At 41.4% G+C, this 19,465-nt stretch overlaps 1 protein-coding gene across 1 annotated transcript in view; it reads left to right on the top strand.

Annotated features, from left to right (window-relative positions):
• suclg2 (succinate-CoA ligase GDP-forming subunit beta) overlaps positions 1–18,471 on the top strand; it is an 84,120-nt gene extending 65,649 nt beyond the window's left edge. The window contains 2 exon segments of the mRNA XM_070902370.1: positions 9,045–9,165; positions 17,392–18,471. Coding sequence (XP_070758471.1) covers positions 9,045–9,165; positions 17,392–17,504 — 234 coding nt within the window. The 3' untranslated portion in view covers positions 17,505–18,471.
• Positions 18,472–19,465: the final 994 nt, after the last annotated feature.

Below are 19,465 nucleotides of genomic sequence, written 5' to 3' on the forward strand. Positions count from 1 at the left end.
AACGGTAAAAGGTGTTGTTTACCTTGATGACGTGTTGGAGGTTGCAGCTCTTCATCTAACTAGTTCACTGTTTTGTTAGGTGGTAAATTTCATTGCATTTCCTGCAACTTGCTTCACAATCAAAACCTCCCTGTGGTTCTTCCACCTAGCAGTGTGGATGCTATCTGTTAGATGAAAATAAGTACAGGAACGTAGAAGTGGTGCAAAACTCCAAACAACACAGATTATTAGTTACACAGGAGCTACAAAACATAGCAATGGTGCTTTCTCTCTAACCACCTTCACACACGTTGAGCCAATCAGACATTGCATGGTTAAGTGAGGGGACTATCACTGTTCAGCCCTGATCTTGAAGTCAAAATGCACATTGTCATGGCGTGGCTAGAAAATGTTATGCTGGCCCTGTGGAAAAGGTTCTCATAAAACTGGGAGAAGTCCTTAAAGGGTAATTTCAGTATTTTTAAATTGCCTAGTGACACGTATTAATCATGTTCTAATTGTAGTTCAAGTCAGTTAACCACTTTTTTCTATTTATTTGGTTGTTGGGTATGTGCTTCTTTTTGACTATTAAGACTAACACATCTATGAATGTTGATGAAAATAAGTTGTGTGTGAGGTGACCAGGATTCAAAAACCTTAAAGGGGAAAATCTAGTATTTTTAAACCCATTTTGGGGGGGATTGATAATCCTTCGTTAATCAGTTCATCAATGTATATTCACTGGAATCATGCATGTATCAACAATATAGTGATAACCTCCTTTCTGCCAAAAAATACACTTTATGCCTTTTATTCAATTCCTTCCAAGTATTCACTACATATATGAGTCTGAAACAGACATGGGTGTAAACTGCAACTTAACTAGTTTGCGGAGGCATACAACCGCGGGGCTTTTGACAGTTTTTTTTTAATTAGTATTATTTGTGCCGCTCACACCTGTCAAACATGTTTAAAATAATCTTAATGGGAATGGCTGGCAGTGACTGGATCAGAAGGCAGACGATTACAATCATTAGATACCACATGCTGTATTATTTTATCTCCCAACTGTCAACACCAACTGGCCCAGACTGGAGCGGACTTGATCCCATTTGGTACAATCAGTCATTACCCCCAAATCATAAATGTTAGTGGCTCAAAAACTGTTATTCGTGTTCAGCCCATAAAATGACTAAATCTCTGACTGCAAACCCGACCAATACTCCAACAAGCTGCCCAACCTGACCCCATTTCAGGCACCACATATCCAAGGTGCCCCGTCAAATGACAACCCCCCCCCCCCCCAACCCCTACCCTACCCATAACATCTTGGATTTGTCTGTGAATGTGAAGATGTGAAGAACTGCTACTTTTGTAAGCCTGCAAAGCCCATTGAGTCAAATAGTAAGTGCAAATAGAACTTCTACAGAACTCCACTGTGCAATGACTGATTGATTGATTGATTGAAACTAGTGCAAAAATACTGCCTTATTTCTATGACAAAGGACAGGGGCAGAATGGTCGGTTACATACGGTCTCCAGGCACCTGCCATGACCCCGCTGCTCACTGACAAGAGATGGCAAACCTTAAGTCTGTAATGGCCATCTCCAGGATCCAGTCTCTGGTCACATGGGTTCTGCCAGATTTCACCTTTCCTTATTTCCCTCACCCACCCATACCTTCACACAAACCTCTTTTGTCTGGAAGCAAAGCTGTTCCAGGCCTTGATTAGTTTCTATTCTTTGGCCTGTAGAGAAAAATGGAGTCAGAGGGGGCTGGAGGTGGGAGGTGGCTGAGTGCTCATAAAGTGCTCTTGTCCAGGGCAGATGTGAGAAGACTCAATGATGTGGATAAATGTGAGTGAGACATATCGATGCAGAGTAGGGTTCAGGCAGTAAAATGGTACTGTTCCCATTGCAGGACATGAGCACTCAGAAGTTGTAGTGTGTGTCTGTGGCTGATTTTGGCTCGGGATAACTTGCCCACAGCAAGTACAGTGTATTCTGTAGATACATAGATATAGAATTGCATTTTGAAAAAGCTGGGTTACAATTCAATCCTATTCATAACATGAAACCAGTCCAAAGGCTTGGAAATGTCAATGGTACACATAAACAGGAACTAACATAAGGTAATGTAGATGGTAGACTAGAGTTTAGTAATTACATCTTTATGTCCCCCAGATGAAACGTTGTCTCCACCAGGCATCGATCAGGCAGGTATCTAGCTGCCCGTTGCAGTGGGTTTTTTACTGTCAAGTGAAACTTAAGATGCCACTGTCTGTCAAGAGGTGTCTCCGCCGATGACATGGCCAATCTTTGACATAATGCTCAGTCTCTCTCTGCAGTCCCAAGAAGGGGCTGTCATGCTTCAGCAGGCCGGATAATTATTTCTCTCTTATCCCTCCTTGCCAGGGCCAATCCTAGCCTTCAATGGAAGCCAGGGACCGCACCACTTCCCATCACCTCTCTCTCGTCTCTTTTCTTCTCCATCTCTCTTCTTCCATCTGTTTCACTTCGCATCACTCTCTGACTTCAAGACCCTCTTTCCCCTCGGTCTGTCTTTGTGTCATTCTCTCTTTCTTGTTCTGTATCCTCTCTAAGAATAGATTTGCACAGGCAAAATAGCTCCTCAGTTTGACAGAATTGATGCTCAAAGTCGTAAATGTAGCATAAAAGATATGAACATCTTTATTACATGGCAAACATATGAAATCTTGCTCTTCCTTTCATCCTCTCTGCCTTATCTTTCTGCTTTGGCATGAAACACAGTCACACAGTGTGAGCAATTTCAAGGAATGAAATAATTCTAAGATGCTGTTGGCTGTGTTTAAAGTCTGAATGCTGTGTTGTGATAAGTATATTGCTGCTTATTTGTGTAGCGTATGTAGACAAGGCTTAATTTTTTTATTTTTGTCATCTATATTCAAACACATAACAACAATGCTCTGCAGTGATTATTTGATACCACCACAATTTTTGCTCTGTGTGGGGGAAATGTTGTGTATTCAGTATTTCCATCAGTGGAATTACTGATGGGCCCAGATGTATGTAGATCTCACGCCCCTTTTGGCTGTCCCATCACATAAATGTTGTCTAGCTAAGCTCAATACTTCGGATGCACCATTACCGGTATAAGCGGTGAAGTCCAAGCTAAATATTTGTTAAGAAATCCTAAACAACACGTTGACCACGTAAAGCAACTTCAAATGTGGACAGAAACAAAATAATAATAAGTCTCTCACAAACAGTAGTCCAAGATGTGTTATAAGAGCCAGCAGGCCTGCCTTGATTTGGAAGCCATGCATGTTAACCTGTGGCCCCAGGGCTGAGCGCGGGGCCCCCAGCAGATCGAAAACAAATAAACAATGCCTGCCAGAGCAGGCGGTGACAGTACAGGCTGTCTCCAGTAGATAAGACAGAACAATAGACCTTAATAGGCCACAGAGAGACACACACCCATCTCCAGCCCTGCCTTTTTCTACTCCTATCTGCTTTCTGGTAACAAAGGAAACAAGATGCTTTCCCTTTTCTTTCTTTCCTGCTGAGAGATTAGCGGCGCTTAACAAGGGTATGGGCATGAAAATGTGTATTTGAGTGATAATTCAGAAACGCAGGCACAACTTGTGACAAGGAGCCCTGCAGAATGAGAAGGGATACAATGCTCTTATTCCCCCCTGGGCTGAAACTTGGAGGAGAAAAGTACATCATGTTTGTTTTGCAATTTTTAGCAGTCTATGGAAGGAATATGAAGACTTTCTGAACATGTAATGTTGCTTCTCAGTGTTGTCTTCATATTTCAGTCCATACAGATGACCATCAATGTATAATATGATAGATAATTAGACATCACAACACACATATTTTGTCAAACATGCATCCAAGACACATTTCATGAAAACACACAAGGCACGAGGAGTACAATACAGGGCCACATGAGCATGTCAAATTGTCTGGGCTACATTTCTTACTTGCCCTAAATGCAGTTAGTGAGGCGTATAATAGCAGGCAGAAAAGCCTGTTTCTCCTGTGAAGGCCCTTTTTTGACTTTGACACAAAAAAAACCTTGGCAGGGTATCGAAATGCCGGCAGCAATGATCCTATTTTGTAAAATTTGAATAATTTCACCGGCACCCAGGTAGAAGGCACCGGCTCATGCCATAGCACTGCCTGAAAGAACACACAAAGATCTCCTAAAAAGAGCGAGCTGGCACATTACACCTGATGCCTTTATGCTGAGCTCTGATGAAAGAAATCCACCCCGCTGTCAAGTTAGCTCACCTGAAATGAATGCCTGTAAGGAGAAAGGCAGCACTTGGCTCTGTGGCAGGAGGTAAAATACTACAGAGTGTGATGTTGGAGATTTTAGACAGATTGGCGTGTGCAAAGTTATTTCATACCTTACGGCTGGATTTCTGAGACGCTGTTAGCTGAATGGAGCAGAGCAGTGTTAGACTTTTGATTGCAGAACCAAGGAGATTGACCGTAAAATGTGGCTCCCATTCTTTCGGCCATTTCATCATTGTGACATTTTAACCCCGTGTTTTACAACTAATGTACACAGCTCAGTCGACCACAAAAGGTCCAATATGCTTGACCAAAGTAAATATTGCATTTTAGAACTGAATGAGCTGTCCCAGGAGAGAACATGAGGAATAAGATGCACACATTTTGGCCTTTCCTGCTCTTTTACCTCCAGTGTCTCTGCATATTTTCAATTTATCTCACGTCGCATTACAGCGAGGTGGTGTTGCTCTGGATCTGTGATCTTTACTTGAAACAGGCAGTGGTAGAACTTTAACATCAAATGTCTGCTTATTTTTGGTTGTCGGTTTGTATCGGGAAAATAATGTTCCTTAGGCTGCACATTTGCTTGTAAACCAAAACCAAAGAAATTATGAGGGAAGAAAAAAAACTAACTTCCAGCAAAGTGCAACTCAGTCCTCGCCACATCCATATTTTTATAAACTGCATTTACTTCTGTGCCAAGCGACATAAATCATGTCTTTTGTATCATTAATATACATGGGTGTCAATAGGAGACGCATGAATGGAAGAAATATGGTTCTTCCCAATAGAGACAGAGTTGAAAAATGGGCTGCAGATAGGGCGAGAATAGAGCCTTCTCCAGTGAGGCATCTAAAGGCATCTAAATCTCTGCTGCCCCCCAGTGGGGGCCATATAATGCCATGTGTGTACGTGTGTGTTTGTGAGTCCCTGAGTCAAATCCTGTGAAACAGTATGTGAAGTCTTACACACCCAAAACACTATGTTGTATAGTTACCTTCATGTAATAACACTGATATCATAATGTGGCGTCCCACATTGCTGTGGCTCAGTGTCTACTATCTAACATGAGGAGCAGTCTAACACCACTGTCTTATTAAATACATTCCTCTGTTGATGCATTGCGCTCTGCATGTGCTAATAATACAGCTACAATCACTTCTTACCTCCAGTCATTTCATCTAAGTTTGTTGTTTGCTTCACAGAAGCTTTGTTTAAAACTCTGCATATGTACAGCAGTGTGAAGCAATGTAAATCTATTGCAGATCACTGGTGGTCGGGCTAAAAGCTGTACAGTACATACACAGACTCAAGCGTGGGGATTTGATCAATAATATTCAAGTTCCAGATTTGCATCTCTCCTTTTTTTTTAATTGGCTATGTGCAAATTCATAATGGCAAAGTTGACCTTGTGCTCATGCTGTGGGTCACACTGCACAGGACAGTGGGGAAACACACTCACACGTGCCCTAAGGCAGCAGAGAGTATAGAAAGACACACACACACACACACACTGTGAACTGCAGATCGCACCTAACATGCTGTCAGAAGAACTGTTCAATACACAGGTGAGGTTTGAGAACCCATGCGCCGGTATCATTTCACACCTCTTTCTTTCTGTCTGCCTTTCTCCCACTGCTAAACTCTCATGTGGTCTTTTCACTGTCTGCCACCCTTCACACATTTGCCTTCACGCCGGCCATTGAGTAGACTATATTACTAATATAGTAGTTTTCTTTAAAAAGTGTTTGAACGTAGCTTTTTTTGACTGTACATTTATCCATAATAGAACTGTACAAGCAGGGATGTTTGTAAGTACATCTGGCTGTGTACCTGGAGGCTATAATCACCCACATTTATGTCTGCTGGGATTGCCAGTCAACACGTGCACACATCAATGTGGTGAATGTGTGTTGGAAGTAGATTCCCATCACTAGTGTAGTATCAGAGACAAATGAACAACACGGATACCTTTAGGCTTGACTTGAAGATGAGTTTACTTGTTCCGAGGAGTGCTACTCATGTGAAAACAGTTGTATATTGTCTTCAGTTGCTCTTTCTAGAGAAAGTCCAGGACAGTAACCCTGTTGACGTCATTAGGGTTGTCTCAGATTGGGCTGGTGACTTCATATTGTGAATTTGCCATGTGTGGTTTGAAAGACTTTTACTAGAAGAGATTACCAGGCAGGTAGGGCCTAACGAAAGACACTATTGAGTTGTATTGTGGGAAATGTAGAATCCTTGTTTTTTTTTTCGAGCTTGATGCATACTAGGGACTAGTGGTGCCTTTAAATGGGGTCATGTTTACCGTGTTTACAAGTAGAGTCCATATGAACACCCCTCTCGTGGTATTTACGACCTCATAAGTCGAAATTTTATGAGAGCTCTGAGTTCACGTGTTGTGACGTGTTTATTGACGTTTTTAGAAATGGTGGAGGCTGTGGAAGGTAATTTTTCAGCGGATGGTAAATTAGTATATTGTAATTTTAGAGGAAAATGTTGATATTCTCTACGACCTCATCTTTTCATTATACCTTTGCATTTTCTTGCATCACATTACCCACTCGCTAGCTTTCTAAATTGTTAGCCTCAGTGGACGAGGAGAATCTTTTGGCGTCCATGTCGTTGCCTAGCAGCGGTGTTCTCATGACACGCCCAGAATATCATGTACAAGACTTCCCATGTTGTAATGAGTTCACGAGTTTCATTTGAAGGCAACATAAAAGACAGGATATCTCTGCCTCTGCTGGTTTTAATTTGACCGTTCTGGTATTAATCTGCCTCTTTTTATTCCCCCAACTTAATGGATGTGCAATGTTAAATCGCTGGAAGGCCTCTTTAACGGGACTAAGATATGATAAACAGTTAAGCACTCATACACTCATACAAACTCGTACAAAGTATTCTTTTTTTGCAAAAGAGATTGCATTTTCTAAATCAGGACACTAAAGCATCATTTTGTTCAAGAGTTTAGTTATTAGTCTAAATGAGCACAGAACATATATTAAAGTGCAAGTAACCATAGTGACCACAACCACACTAACTCACTGATGAAATGACCCTAACCTATTTTAAGTTGATTGCAACAAAAGCTTACAAAATGGATAATAATTTGAAAACAGCCCTTTTTTCTTTGGTGAGTGGCCATCGTATAAGCAAGAAAATGCTTATCTGATGTGTCCTGCTATTGAAAAAATGGACTGTTTGCCTCCACCTCATCCATTATTTTAAGATATTAGAACACCTCATCATGTATTATTACACCTGTAATCTAGAGGTCATGATTAATTTGGTATTTCTTTGTTTTTGAACACCTGAGTCGTTTTCATTCGCAGTCTGGGGCTAATGTTTGCCTGCCTTTTCCTCCTTGTTTTTTGCATTCCTGGTCACATCCCTGTGTGATATACTTAATCAGCATGAAACAGTACTCTGTGTTGACCTAACAGCTAGCTCAATTCCTTTGCGTTGCGTCTGAGTCTTAATGCTACTGCCTACATCTGTGTTTGTTTTGGAGCTCTCTGCTGGTCTTGTGTTATTCTCTGCTGTTCATAAGGAGATGCTCATTTGGATAGCACGTAGAGGACAATGCCATGGCTGTCGCTCTGATAGCTATCCAAGTCCTTGATCTTCTCTCCCTATAAACATCATTACCACACACTGAAAACATACACATTCACAACAGGCACACACACGCACACACACACACCCACAAGCTGCTCATCCAAATCGGCGCTAACAGATTAGCAGTGATTATAAACAAACATGGAGGATTAATCCTGTGTGCTCTCAGTCTACTTTTCCACTGAGCTAGCCAGGGTAATTACCAAGTGCTAGATTGTTAGTGTAATCGCACACACACACACACACACACACACACACACACACACACACACACACTAGCCGCCTTGCTTCACTACTTAGGGATATCAGTTTCATGCTCATTTTGTAAGAAAGTTGAAGATATGTTTTGCAAAGAAACTGCAAGACAGCTGAAGTTAACATCGTGCAGACAGTGAGATTGTTTGGCACAACTTAGCGTGTTCAAAACTTGTTCTTGATAGCTGTTACAGAAATGTGGAATTGTGAAAGCTAAGGACATCTCAACATTTGCAAATGATAACAATTGAATTTTATTTACAAGGTCTCTAGTAGGGTGGGGACTGACTATTGGATCTTCTGACCACTGTGTGTGTGTACTTTTCTATTTTTATTTCTTACCACATATGGTAGATAAATCAGTTGTAAAGGCTAAATATGATGCATGATTCAGCCACATTAGAGGGTTTGAAAACCAGCCAGGTGTGTAGCTTCTGTTGTTTGTCACCACATACCCATTGAAATATTGCTTGATTATTATTTGGCCCGTGTTGCCTCTTTTTTACTTGCTGCCGCCCTCTTAACGTCAACATTATATCTGCCTCCAGTGTGACAGTGTAGACGAAGTTGGTGGTGCGGGTGCTCTACAGAAATAATACTCATTTCAACCTTGAAACAATTAGTTTTGCACTCATGTGGTAAAGCGTGTTTCCATCTGAACTGGACATATATGTGTTCGCCATGTGAACTTTGCAAAGGATTAGTCAATGGTTGACTGTCCTGTGCTTCAGTTTGGACACCCATCATAATGAATGTTGGACATTGTACACAAATGTAGCCTACATCTTTTCCACATGCTTTCCGGGGCTCAGTATAACCATCATGTTAGTTAGTTTGCTTTTTCGTCACAGGTGTGTCTCCACCACTGTATGTCATCATGTATTCATTCTCTTCTTTAACAGGTTGAGGCCATCCTGGTCAACATCTTTGGTGGGATCGTCAACTGCGCCATCATCGCCAACGGCATCACCAAGGCCTGCAGAGAGCTGGAGCTGAAGGTGCCACTGGTGGTCAGGCTTGAGGGTAGGAATGTGCACACACACTTACACACACAAACACAAAGAAATCTAGGTTTGGTCTGTCTGACCCTCTTGGCAAGTTGGTCCCCACTGACACTCATTATAATATAATATACAATATAAGAAACATGGACCATTGATCTCCATCTAGCCTGGATTGAAAGCACTTGACCTTCATGAGGATTTCACGATGCTGGTTAATGACGCTGGTCTTAAAGCTACAATTTAAAACCAAGTTCATGCATCAACTTCCATGGAATAAAGCATGCAAATACAGGCTAATAATGACTCATAATGTAGCTAGACTATATCTAATTTTAAATGTATTTATTGACTATTTTGAAGTTACAAATGTATATATTACTAGTGTAATTGTTAAACAGCACAAGTGCAATAGGATTTAAAGCACCTCTTTCCCATCTTGCATTCAACTTTGGAGCCATTGTATTATTGCTGCTGTACTCAGGAGCATATCCATCTTCATTGTGGCCCCAGTGAACAGCAGTGCATTTCTCATACGTGTCACATTTTGCCGCACCCGTCATTAGCACCAGCCAGACTAACAATAGATACGGCACTGATTGGCTCACCTTTCACCTGTATATGCTAATGAAACCTGTTCAGTTGTGTGTGTGTGTGTGGGGGGGGGGGGGGGGGTCAGCGGTGACTCCCGGAGGCGTGGGGCCAGTTGGTGGTTAGCTTAATTGTCAAGATCCTGCTGAGTGGTGTGTCCAGAGCAGAGAGCAGGGGAGTGTGTGTGTGTGTGTGTGTGTGTGTGTGTGTGTGTGTGTGTGTGTGTGTGTGTGTATTAGCCTTCAACACTTCATACTGTATGTCCTCACACACTCTGCTAATATGGTTTGTAGGTCAGGGCATGTAAGCGGTTTCTAGAAACCCAGCTGTGCACAGAGGCACTACAGTGCAGTATGGCTGTTGAGAGCGCAACAGAGTGTGGAAAGTTTATTTGTCAAATTAACACCTAAAGCATTTCTTCTCAGTCAAATAAGGCCTGTTAACATATACACACATGACAGATACATTTAGCAAAGGTCAGATCAGGATAACGATCACCATCCCTTAAGAATTTGTGACATTGTTTTCACTATTTTCCCCCTAAACAAAATAATATTGCTGTTTTTGCTTGAAATAACAAAACTGAAGCTATAACAAGACAGATGTGTGGCTTAAACCCAAATCCCACAAATTACCACTGCACACAAAGTTGACACGGAAACATTGGTGCCAGTTCAAATACTCAAGGTGCAATTTATGTCCACGGTCTGTCTTCTTGTTGACCATGTGGCTGAAGAGTGAGTACACAACTGTTGAAATGTGTCTCCATAGAAGTGACTGGATTGGCAATTAAAACAGACTCTTAATTAGTCACCACACATTTCTCACACTGGGCCGTGTAATTCGACCTGACTCACAAACAGGCTGAGTCCAGAAGGTCACTGCTGGTGGTTGGTCCAACCACGTCTTCCTGGCGGGGGCCTAATCCAAGCTTTAGCTGTGGGTCATTACATCCTGGGCCGCAGTCTTTTGGAGAAGATTGGTTCAGAATCAATCAGCTCAGCTTGCTAGTCTGACCGCAGGGCAGTGAGAACGGCCCAGCGCTCTTCAACGGGATCAGAATGGATTAACTGGCACACTTTTAATTGGGAAGGCTCTTTTAAAAGGCCTGGGTTGATTGTATTGCTGGAGAGTTATGTATTCCCAAATGTGGAGAAGAAATGCCATGTGGTCTAGATGCTGATAGGGTTGAATTAGCTGATAGGGTTTGCATGAAGTGTTTATTGTGGGCTGATAGAGAGTCTGACTAAAACACTCCCAGTTCGTGGGCTACAGTATTAGGGCTTATGTTCGCATATTGCAAGTTCCCCCTAATAGATTCAGCACAGAATGGACATACAGACACACCTGTACACACAAATATTTAAGGTACTGATGGGAATGACATACCTGAGGAAGTACTATACTGCCCCCTTTGGCCACAGTGGGAACATGGACATATTGCTCTGGGAGGACACTGTCTGCCACTATGGAAAAAGTCCCCCTTAAATAGCCCTCAGGGTCCAGGGAAAAAAGGTGACTGCATTCGCTTAACACTGTTCCCTGGCCTATCGATTTACAGAGCAGACTGTCTGTCAAACAGTGGAGGCTGTTTTCTCCTTAAAAGCAGATCTGGCCGTTTTTCTCCCATTTAATTAAAAAGAGATGCAAGGTCCTATAGTAAGGTTGAGATGGCCCTTTCAGTACTGACAGTGTCATTATAGCTTACATAGCCATTTGCTGCAGGTATACACACAGACAAACACACATATATATATATATATATATATATATACATAGAGAGAGAGAGAGAGAGATTTGATTGGTTTGACACCGATATCTGACCAGTCCTTTGGGTTTTTTTAGCCTTTTAAATCTATACATTTACTAAATGTTGAGTTGCAAATAAATATTGTGTTTATTATTTTTACTCTTTGCTTTTAAGACAAGAACTGAATAGCTCATGAGAATGAATGCCGTACACTTGCTTCAGAAACACAACAACTGAATACAGTGATGTTATTTGTTAACACAAAGAGGTTCTTTATTAGAGTCAACACGGATTAATGACTAGATGCATTTTATAAAAGTGTCAGTGTCAGAAATGCTCTTTAAATCTAATGTACTTAGCTATAGTGGGTGTCTCTCTTAAACAAGAGTCCAGACAACATAAGAAACATGAAAACTTTGATTAATGACTGGCTAGCACATCAAAGGCAGAGCGTCTGCACCGTTCAGGGGTATCTCCCTCTGCGTTTTAAATGAGAAGCATTTGATGTTTGACACGCAGGATGAAGGAGGGAGGAGCAGGGCTCATCCATTTTTGGCTGTGAAGGGAAAACTCTCACTGTTTGGTACTGATTATTATGAGGATTAACAATCAAAGTCAGAACAAGTATGATGACATTCAGTGATGAAAGAAAATGTTTTTACACCGGTTATTCAAGGTAACACCACACCACTGGTATTTTCTGTTATGCTTGCTGTAAAAAGGTTTAGTGTCTCTGTTCTTAATAATAATATGGACTGTTTAAGGGGGGTTATTTTTTCATATATATATATATATATACATATCATATATAAAACATTTAGATAAGTTAAAAAACTCTATACCAGGATAAAATGAAGGTATGTAGCAGTTCTTTTCAGTGTACAGTCCACCTGAAATCTGTCATTTAAATATGTTATTTGAAAGAATATAGAGGTACCTTATAATGTGGTAATCTTTTTTTCTTTTGCTTGTTTTTGTTGGGTTATATTACTGGAAGATGTATGTTTTGTAAAATAGCGGTGTCTTGTAACCCCATGAGAGATAAGCCAGACATCTGGCAGGACACAGAAATACAAACTGCCCATAGTTTATCAGACTAGTCTGGTGTAAGTCATGGTGTCAAAAAATAATGGAAGGAGAATCCCAGCCTGATGCCTGATGGTCTGAGTATCTGCCAAAAAGCCTCAGCAAACATTTCAGACACATGAGGATTCTCCATCATCTGTTTCAAACCAGCTTTACTAAGAAACAGTTAAACAAAACTAGTAAATTATCCAAATTTAACATGGCCAAAAAGTATCTGTCGGGACAACGACACAAATATTAAGCTAATTAGAAAGTCTACAACACTGAATTCTTGAAAAGTGTTATGATTTAGCTTTTGTGGTGTCAGCAACCAAAAGAAAAAACGATCGCACAGGTTCTTAAGTCACGGCTATGGAACCTTTGGTGAACACCGGCCAGAGTGACCAAAATTGGTGATGGCTGAATTATTGTGCATGCTGTCACACTGTCATGGCTTACTGGAACACTTGAATAGAACAAAGCTACTGTTATTATTAGTGACACCTGTTATTTTACTATGACAGTCAAATCCAGTCAAAATGTCTCAAGTAGAGTTTAGAGTCAGCAAAATTACTCAATAATGTCAATTACACAGCAATACTTAGCTAAAGTCTGCTAACATTAGCCGCCATTAGCCACACAAGACCAAGTGTGGCTGCAGCAACAAAACCTCTTCGTTTACTGAAGTGAGCAAGGGTTTTCTCCAAATCTAAACTGAGCCCCATGATGTCTTTCCTTTTATCAACTTGGCACACTATAGAGAAAGCTACTCACTAAGCTCTATACCTCCTAACTGAACTCGTCTTGTGGTCCTCTTGCTGTTTATCAGGTATGGGAAAGAGATCTTCGACTGGGACAACTTGGACTGCATCTAAAAACCCTAATCACAAACTTTTTTACTGATTTTTTTTTTTACATAGACTTTACCTCACTCCTAGAAAACGCTACCTTATGAAACTCTGTCATTTATGTACTTTTGGCCTTGTGGGCTCATTTACTGGGAGTGCCCTGGGGTGGCCTCATTCTGGAAAGGAGACTTACTGGATGTGCATATACCCTGTTGTCACAGGTTGCCACTGGATCTGTAAATCTATGAATTAAGGTCTGGTCTCACATTGGAGGGATGGATGACGTCTTTTGGTCCTGGGGTAGTTAAACTCTGATACTTTGTGTTTGTTATTAAATTACTATTGCTCTACCTTTTCAAAATATAAACAATTGATACGAGGGTGCATTTTATTACTTATGAATTTAACTATTCATTTATAAAAGGAAGATACTTTTATTTCTTCTGCGAAACGCAACATGGTCTCACTTTAATGGAAAACAAAGTTCAGAGCAAATGGATCAAGCTAGCTTCACAGCCACAGAAACCGGTTTAGACAAGTCATTAAGCTTCACATCATTTTTTTTCTTATCTCTACCTTATACAAGAACACACTCTTTCTCTTGCCGTGACATACTGAATAGGGAACCATTAGAGGAACTATAGGTCCGCGATTATCTTGTCTTCTCTCATCAGATTTTAGCTTCACTAAACTCAGCTCGTTCAGACAGGATTAGGCACAAATTTAGGAACTGCAGCATCAACAGAACTCCCCTGGTGCAAGTCTTTGGCACAGCCCCAAGCCTTATTATCTTGTTGAAATATGGTGGCCTGTAATTGACTCACACATTAAAGTGACGTTTTCACAATAGTCACAAGTAAGCTTGCTAATTAGAGCGGAGATCCAACAGAAATGTGTTGTGAAGTGGCAATATATCACATGGCGAAATACTAAAAGCTGCCTGGCCTTTTGTTGTGCTGGTGTGTTACGGTGTGTTTAAAGACTCGGAGCTGAGCTGCGTTGCAAGGCTGGTCAGCTGATCTGTCGTTCAGCATTTTGGACAGCGTTCAGAGTTGTGGGAAAGCAGTGGTGTTGTGGATTGGGATGGAATTTAAGTTTCAATAGATGCTTGTTAGAAAACAAAGTTCAGACCAGCAAGTGAGTTTTGAAAGCCAGAAATCTCACTTGCTCTAGTAATTAACAGTCATGATGACAGCACAGTAAACAAACTTATTTTGCCCCTTTCTAAGGTCATTCTTTACAGTTGAACACACTGCATTTCATTTTATAATTAAAGTCTTTCGGGGTGTCTGTGTGTGTGTCTGTGTGTGTGTCTGTGTGTGTGTGTGTGTGTGTGTGTGTGTGTGTGTGTGTGTGTGTGTGTGTGTGTGTGTGTGTGTGTGTGTGTGTGTGTGTTTGCGCCTCACATGTGTGCATGCATTACTGTACACTGTATGTCTCTGGGTCCAGGCTGTGAGTAGGTCTCTGGCAGCACCTAGTGGCTGCAGGTGAAGACACACATCCATATACTTGGCATACTCTACACACACGCGCACACGCATTCACACATGCTCACACACACACACACACACACACCTAGTGATGCTGTATCCCGCTGGGCTCTGTCCTTGCCTCTGCTGCTGTGAGCTATCAGTGCTCCCTACTGCTCACAGTGGAACTGCAGTCAGCTCTCACACACACACACACACACACACACACACACACACACGTATGCAGAAGAAGACCCACAGAAATGCATGTCTCTTCTTTCTCACTCCCACAGATGTGTGATTTCCCTCTCACACTTTACATGGATAACACAGGTTTTATCTAAACAAGGCCACATACTATTGCTTCTCATGAATATGTATGGGATGAAAAAATAGTACAAATGCATGTTGTTTACTTTATTCCAGTGCTGTATACACTTTCCATAGGCATATTTGTCTTTTCAGAATATGTCTTGCATTATGTATTTGCTGTGGGCACATATGGCTGCTTTTCCCACAGTTTTATCTCCTGTCATTTCAAGTTTGTTGTGCTGCAACTTGGCTTTAATCATCTGACAGATAAGCCTGTCAGTATGATAATATGGATCCGTCAATCCCAATGAAGTTCCCGGGTCTGCCTATTGAATGTAAAGCGTACAGTACTGCCCCTCTCTCCTCACTGTGAGCGACAGCATCGCCGAGAGGGAATATTCTGTGCAATTTGATCAGAAAATGACTTGGGACACCCAATCCCCTGTTTATGTACCAGAGCAAGGTCTCTTCCTGCTCTTATTCTAATTAATTACATTGCAGAATTGATTGTTTGGCGTGTGAGCCTGCAGAAATGTGTTTGGAATGACTTATTATCTGGCTGGACAAAAGAGATGAAATATTAGGCGTTAAGTGGCGCTGGTAATAGAATTCCTCATGAAAGGTCTATTGATCAGGGTGTCCAAGCCTCCGGAGAATTCACATACCATGCAGTCTTAATTACACGCCAGCCAGGAGAGCTAAGGTCAACCTGTAAGCGTCTGAGCATGCACACACACACACACACACACACACACACCCCAACATCTTCTCCCATTTAACATCACAGATTTGGTCAGAGTGAATGCAGAGAGACACCGACGCACACGAGTGGCAGTTATTGTCACACCAAGCTTTTACACATATACAGTCAATCCTGTACATGTATGTAAGGCTGCAACTGATGATTCATTTCATTATCGATTCACCTGCAGATTCGCTTTTTAGTTAATGATTTGGTCAATAAAATGTCAAATGCCCATCACAAGCTACCCATGGTGACTTGTTTTGTCCGACCAACAGTCCAAAACCAAAAGTAAGAAAACCAGCAAATATTCACATATGAGAAGCTGGAACCAGTGAATTTTCACTTCAAATAATGGCTTAAACAATCAATTTATTACCAAAGTCATTGCTTATTAATTGTTGCAGCTATACATGTAGGGCGTAAAATGTATCAATATGTGAATGAGGAGCTGACTAGATTCGTTTTTAAAGAAGGGTTCTTGTTTGATGGATTTCTCCAAGACATTTGAGGGGAAGAGAGGTTTAGATGATACAAAGTAATCAGATTACACAGTGCAGTTTGACTTTTTCAGTGGTATGTGATGACCCAATGGCTGCTTGAAATGAGATAAACCTTTATTGATCCCCGGTGGGGTGTTGCAGCAGCATGAAGACAGAGAAGTAATTGTAAATAATAATAATAATGATAAATAAGAACGATGAATTAGAATTGGACTAAAGATAAAGATTAGACCAGATAGAGTAGAGGAGAGGACTGTTGATACCCGATCAGACAGATTCTGTAAATGGCCTTTTCTTTGCCTTCGTGTCTTCATGTGTGAAATCAGTAAATGCCACGTAAACAGCTGGCTTTTTGTTGTTTTTAGCTGTTTCATTTGACCTTTTGCTCTGTTGCCCTCTCTCTCCCTCTCATTCACTCCCTCTCTCTGCCATCCTCCTCTCCCTCCCCGTGTCCTTCCGGCTGCCCCCCCCCCCAGTGCCTGTGTTGTGACAGGCTTGTCAGGGTTTTGTGTGGCTGTGCAACGTGCAGGGAGGCAGCCTGTTCAGTGTGTAGAGCCTCGAGGGCTGTGGAGAGCGTCTCCGGGTGTCTCTCTCTCTGGCTGGTTGCGGGTCTACCGGGGCATGGGCGCCACCACATCACCCAGCAGCACCTGCTACCCCTGACCTCGCTGCAGCCAGGGGAGCACACACACACACACACACACACACACACACACACACACACACAACACACAAATTGCCCTCTTGCCTCCATGACATTGCTCACAGACTAAGCTGCTTTCGGATCAGCAGTTGAATATGCCACCGTTCACCCATAACTCCATCCATCTGTCATCATGTGCATTGATTCCTCCAAAGGAACTCTTCGTCTTTCACACAGTGTGGTTTTTAACCTTGCTAAGCCAGTTTTGTTTTCTTGTCATTTCTGTTGTTGCCTGTTGTAACGGGGGTCTTCCTGTGTCTTCCAGGGACCAACGTCCACGAGGCCAAGAGGATTCTGAGCGAGAGCGGCCTGCCCATCACAGCAGCAGACAACCTGGATGACGCCGCCAAGAAAGCAGTGGCCGCCATCAGGAAATAGAAAACTCTCAATGTAACCCACACTCTGTCCGCCCGTCACCAACATCCATAACAGCCTCAGATCATCACCGTTAGCCTTTTCTTACACCTGCAGACCTCCAGGACTCCGAACAATGGCATCCAGATAATATTCCATCGCTAACTGAGGATCTAGTTCACAGGTTTTGAGGTGCTCTATCACTTCAGCGCCTTACAGAATTTAAGTTTCACACTCACTTTCCCTGTGTAGTGCAAATTAGCTGTGATATGTTCTTTTCTCTATTTGGGATAAATCACTCGGTAACTCTCAGGCTTGTTATTATTTTACATTGTTGTAATGTTAAGTCAACATCATCTTTGTCGTGGAATATCATGAAGCTCCAGCGAACTGGAGGGAGACCCAACACTTCGTGCATTCCATTTTCCAAGGCTAAGTGCGTGGCTGTCTCTCTGCCTATTGTGGCATTTGTGTGGAATATTAGTTAAGAGAGACATTCTCCCTTTTCACCTCCAGTCTTGGCTTAAGGCACTCTAAAGGTACGGTATGAGCGTGATGGAACTTAGCTAAAACAAAAAGGCAGCATTACAGCGAGCAGTTAACTTTGGATCAACCAGTCTTGTCTTCTCAGTGACTTGTCCAAATCCATTCATTCATCCAATGCCTTATCTGTGTCTCAAATGAGGTGGATGAAGTTACCCACACTGTGAATTTTGTACATCATGTCTTACTTGTTAAGTGCTCTGTGGTAAACAGTGGGTTAACTGCTCGAGTCTGTGCCTATTTCATGAAGGCTGAAGGGTTTTGTAAACTATCTCGTCAACTCTTGGAGTCCCAGCAGTAGTTTCACACAGAGGTGTTGAGAAAACTAAATCAAAAAATACAATTGTACTTAGCTTTTTTATAATCATGAATGTATATTGACAGGATATCTTGAATACAGTGTGACAACTGTGTATATAATTTGAGAGATTAAAAACAAATATTTCAAGATTACTGTCCTGTTTATTTGTTCACGTCGCGTTCAAGTATTCGGGGAAAAGGACAGAAGCAGTTGGACAGTAAGAGAGACGTGGTCATTGTTTCTAAATTTGCAGAATAAATGTAACGTCAGTGGGGGAAAGCAGACCCTCAGCAGTTTGGACAGTTTGGAGATTTCACTTGACGTGAACTTTAAATATACAGTAGGTGCTTATTTCAGATAGTAGTTCTTTTTACCAACATCATTACAGCATTATTCCAAGTTTCTGCTTTAGATCAACTTCCTCTATGTCATCTTAATGTGTATACTGTACGTCTAATATGTTTAGTTTCAAACTATGATAAAATCCAGATCAGATATACGGACATTTGAGTTTAAAAACAAGGATATGTTTCATTTGAGTTCACCTTTGTTTTGACAGGTCACACCGTGTGGCAGCTAACCAAAGCTGTAGCTCTGACACCAAAAAGAAAACGTAAGAAATACACTTTGCAACCATTTGTGGATTAGTTTGTCAGTTATTTTCATTATCAATTAATTGCCAGTTGTTTTCTCGGTTAATGGTTTATTCTATGAAACATGACAGTCCAAGGTGACATCTTCAAATGTCTTCAAGTGTCCGACCAACAGTCCAAAATCATATGATGATTACATTTATTCAGTATGAGACATTTGTCCCAAGGTGACTAATATTGCTATAGTAAGTCTGGTAAATTATTTGAACTTTCACGGCAAAATCACATGACTAATGGATTAATCGAATAATTGTTGCAGCTCTACTTTATTTTGTGACATGGTGGCATAAAAGGAAACTGAAACTCTTTAAGGGAGATAATCATTAACACATATACACACTCAAGCGTAACATTCACCCACGTCATTGCAAAAACTGTTGTGGATGAGATTCTCTTGATCTGCAAAATGAAGTTGTGTTTCACTGTCAACAATTTGCAAATGAGCAAAGAAAGATGGATATTTCAGAAGTCTTTTAGAATTTTGTGTT

The sequence above is a fragment of the Enoplosus armatus genome, chromosome 3 (assembly GCF_043641665.1).
Source record: "Enoplosus armatus isolate fEnoArm2 chromosome 3, fEnoArm2.hap1, whole genome shotgun sequence".
NCBI lineage: Eukaryota > Metazoa > Chordata > Actinopteri > Centrarchiformes > Enoplosidae > Enoplosus > Enoplosus armatus.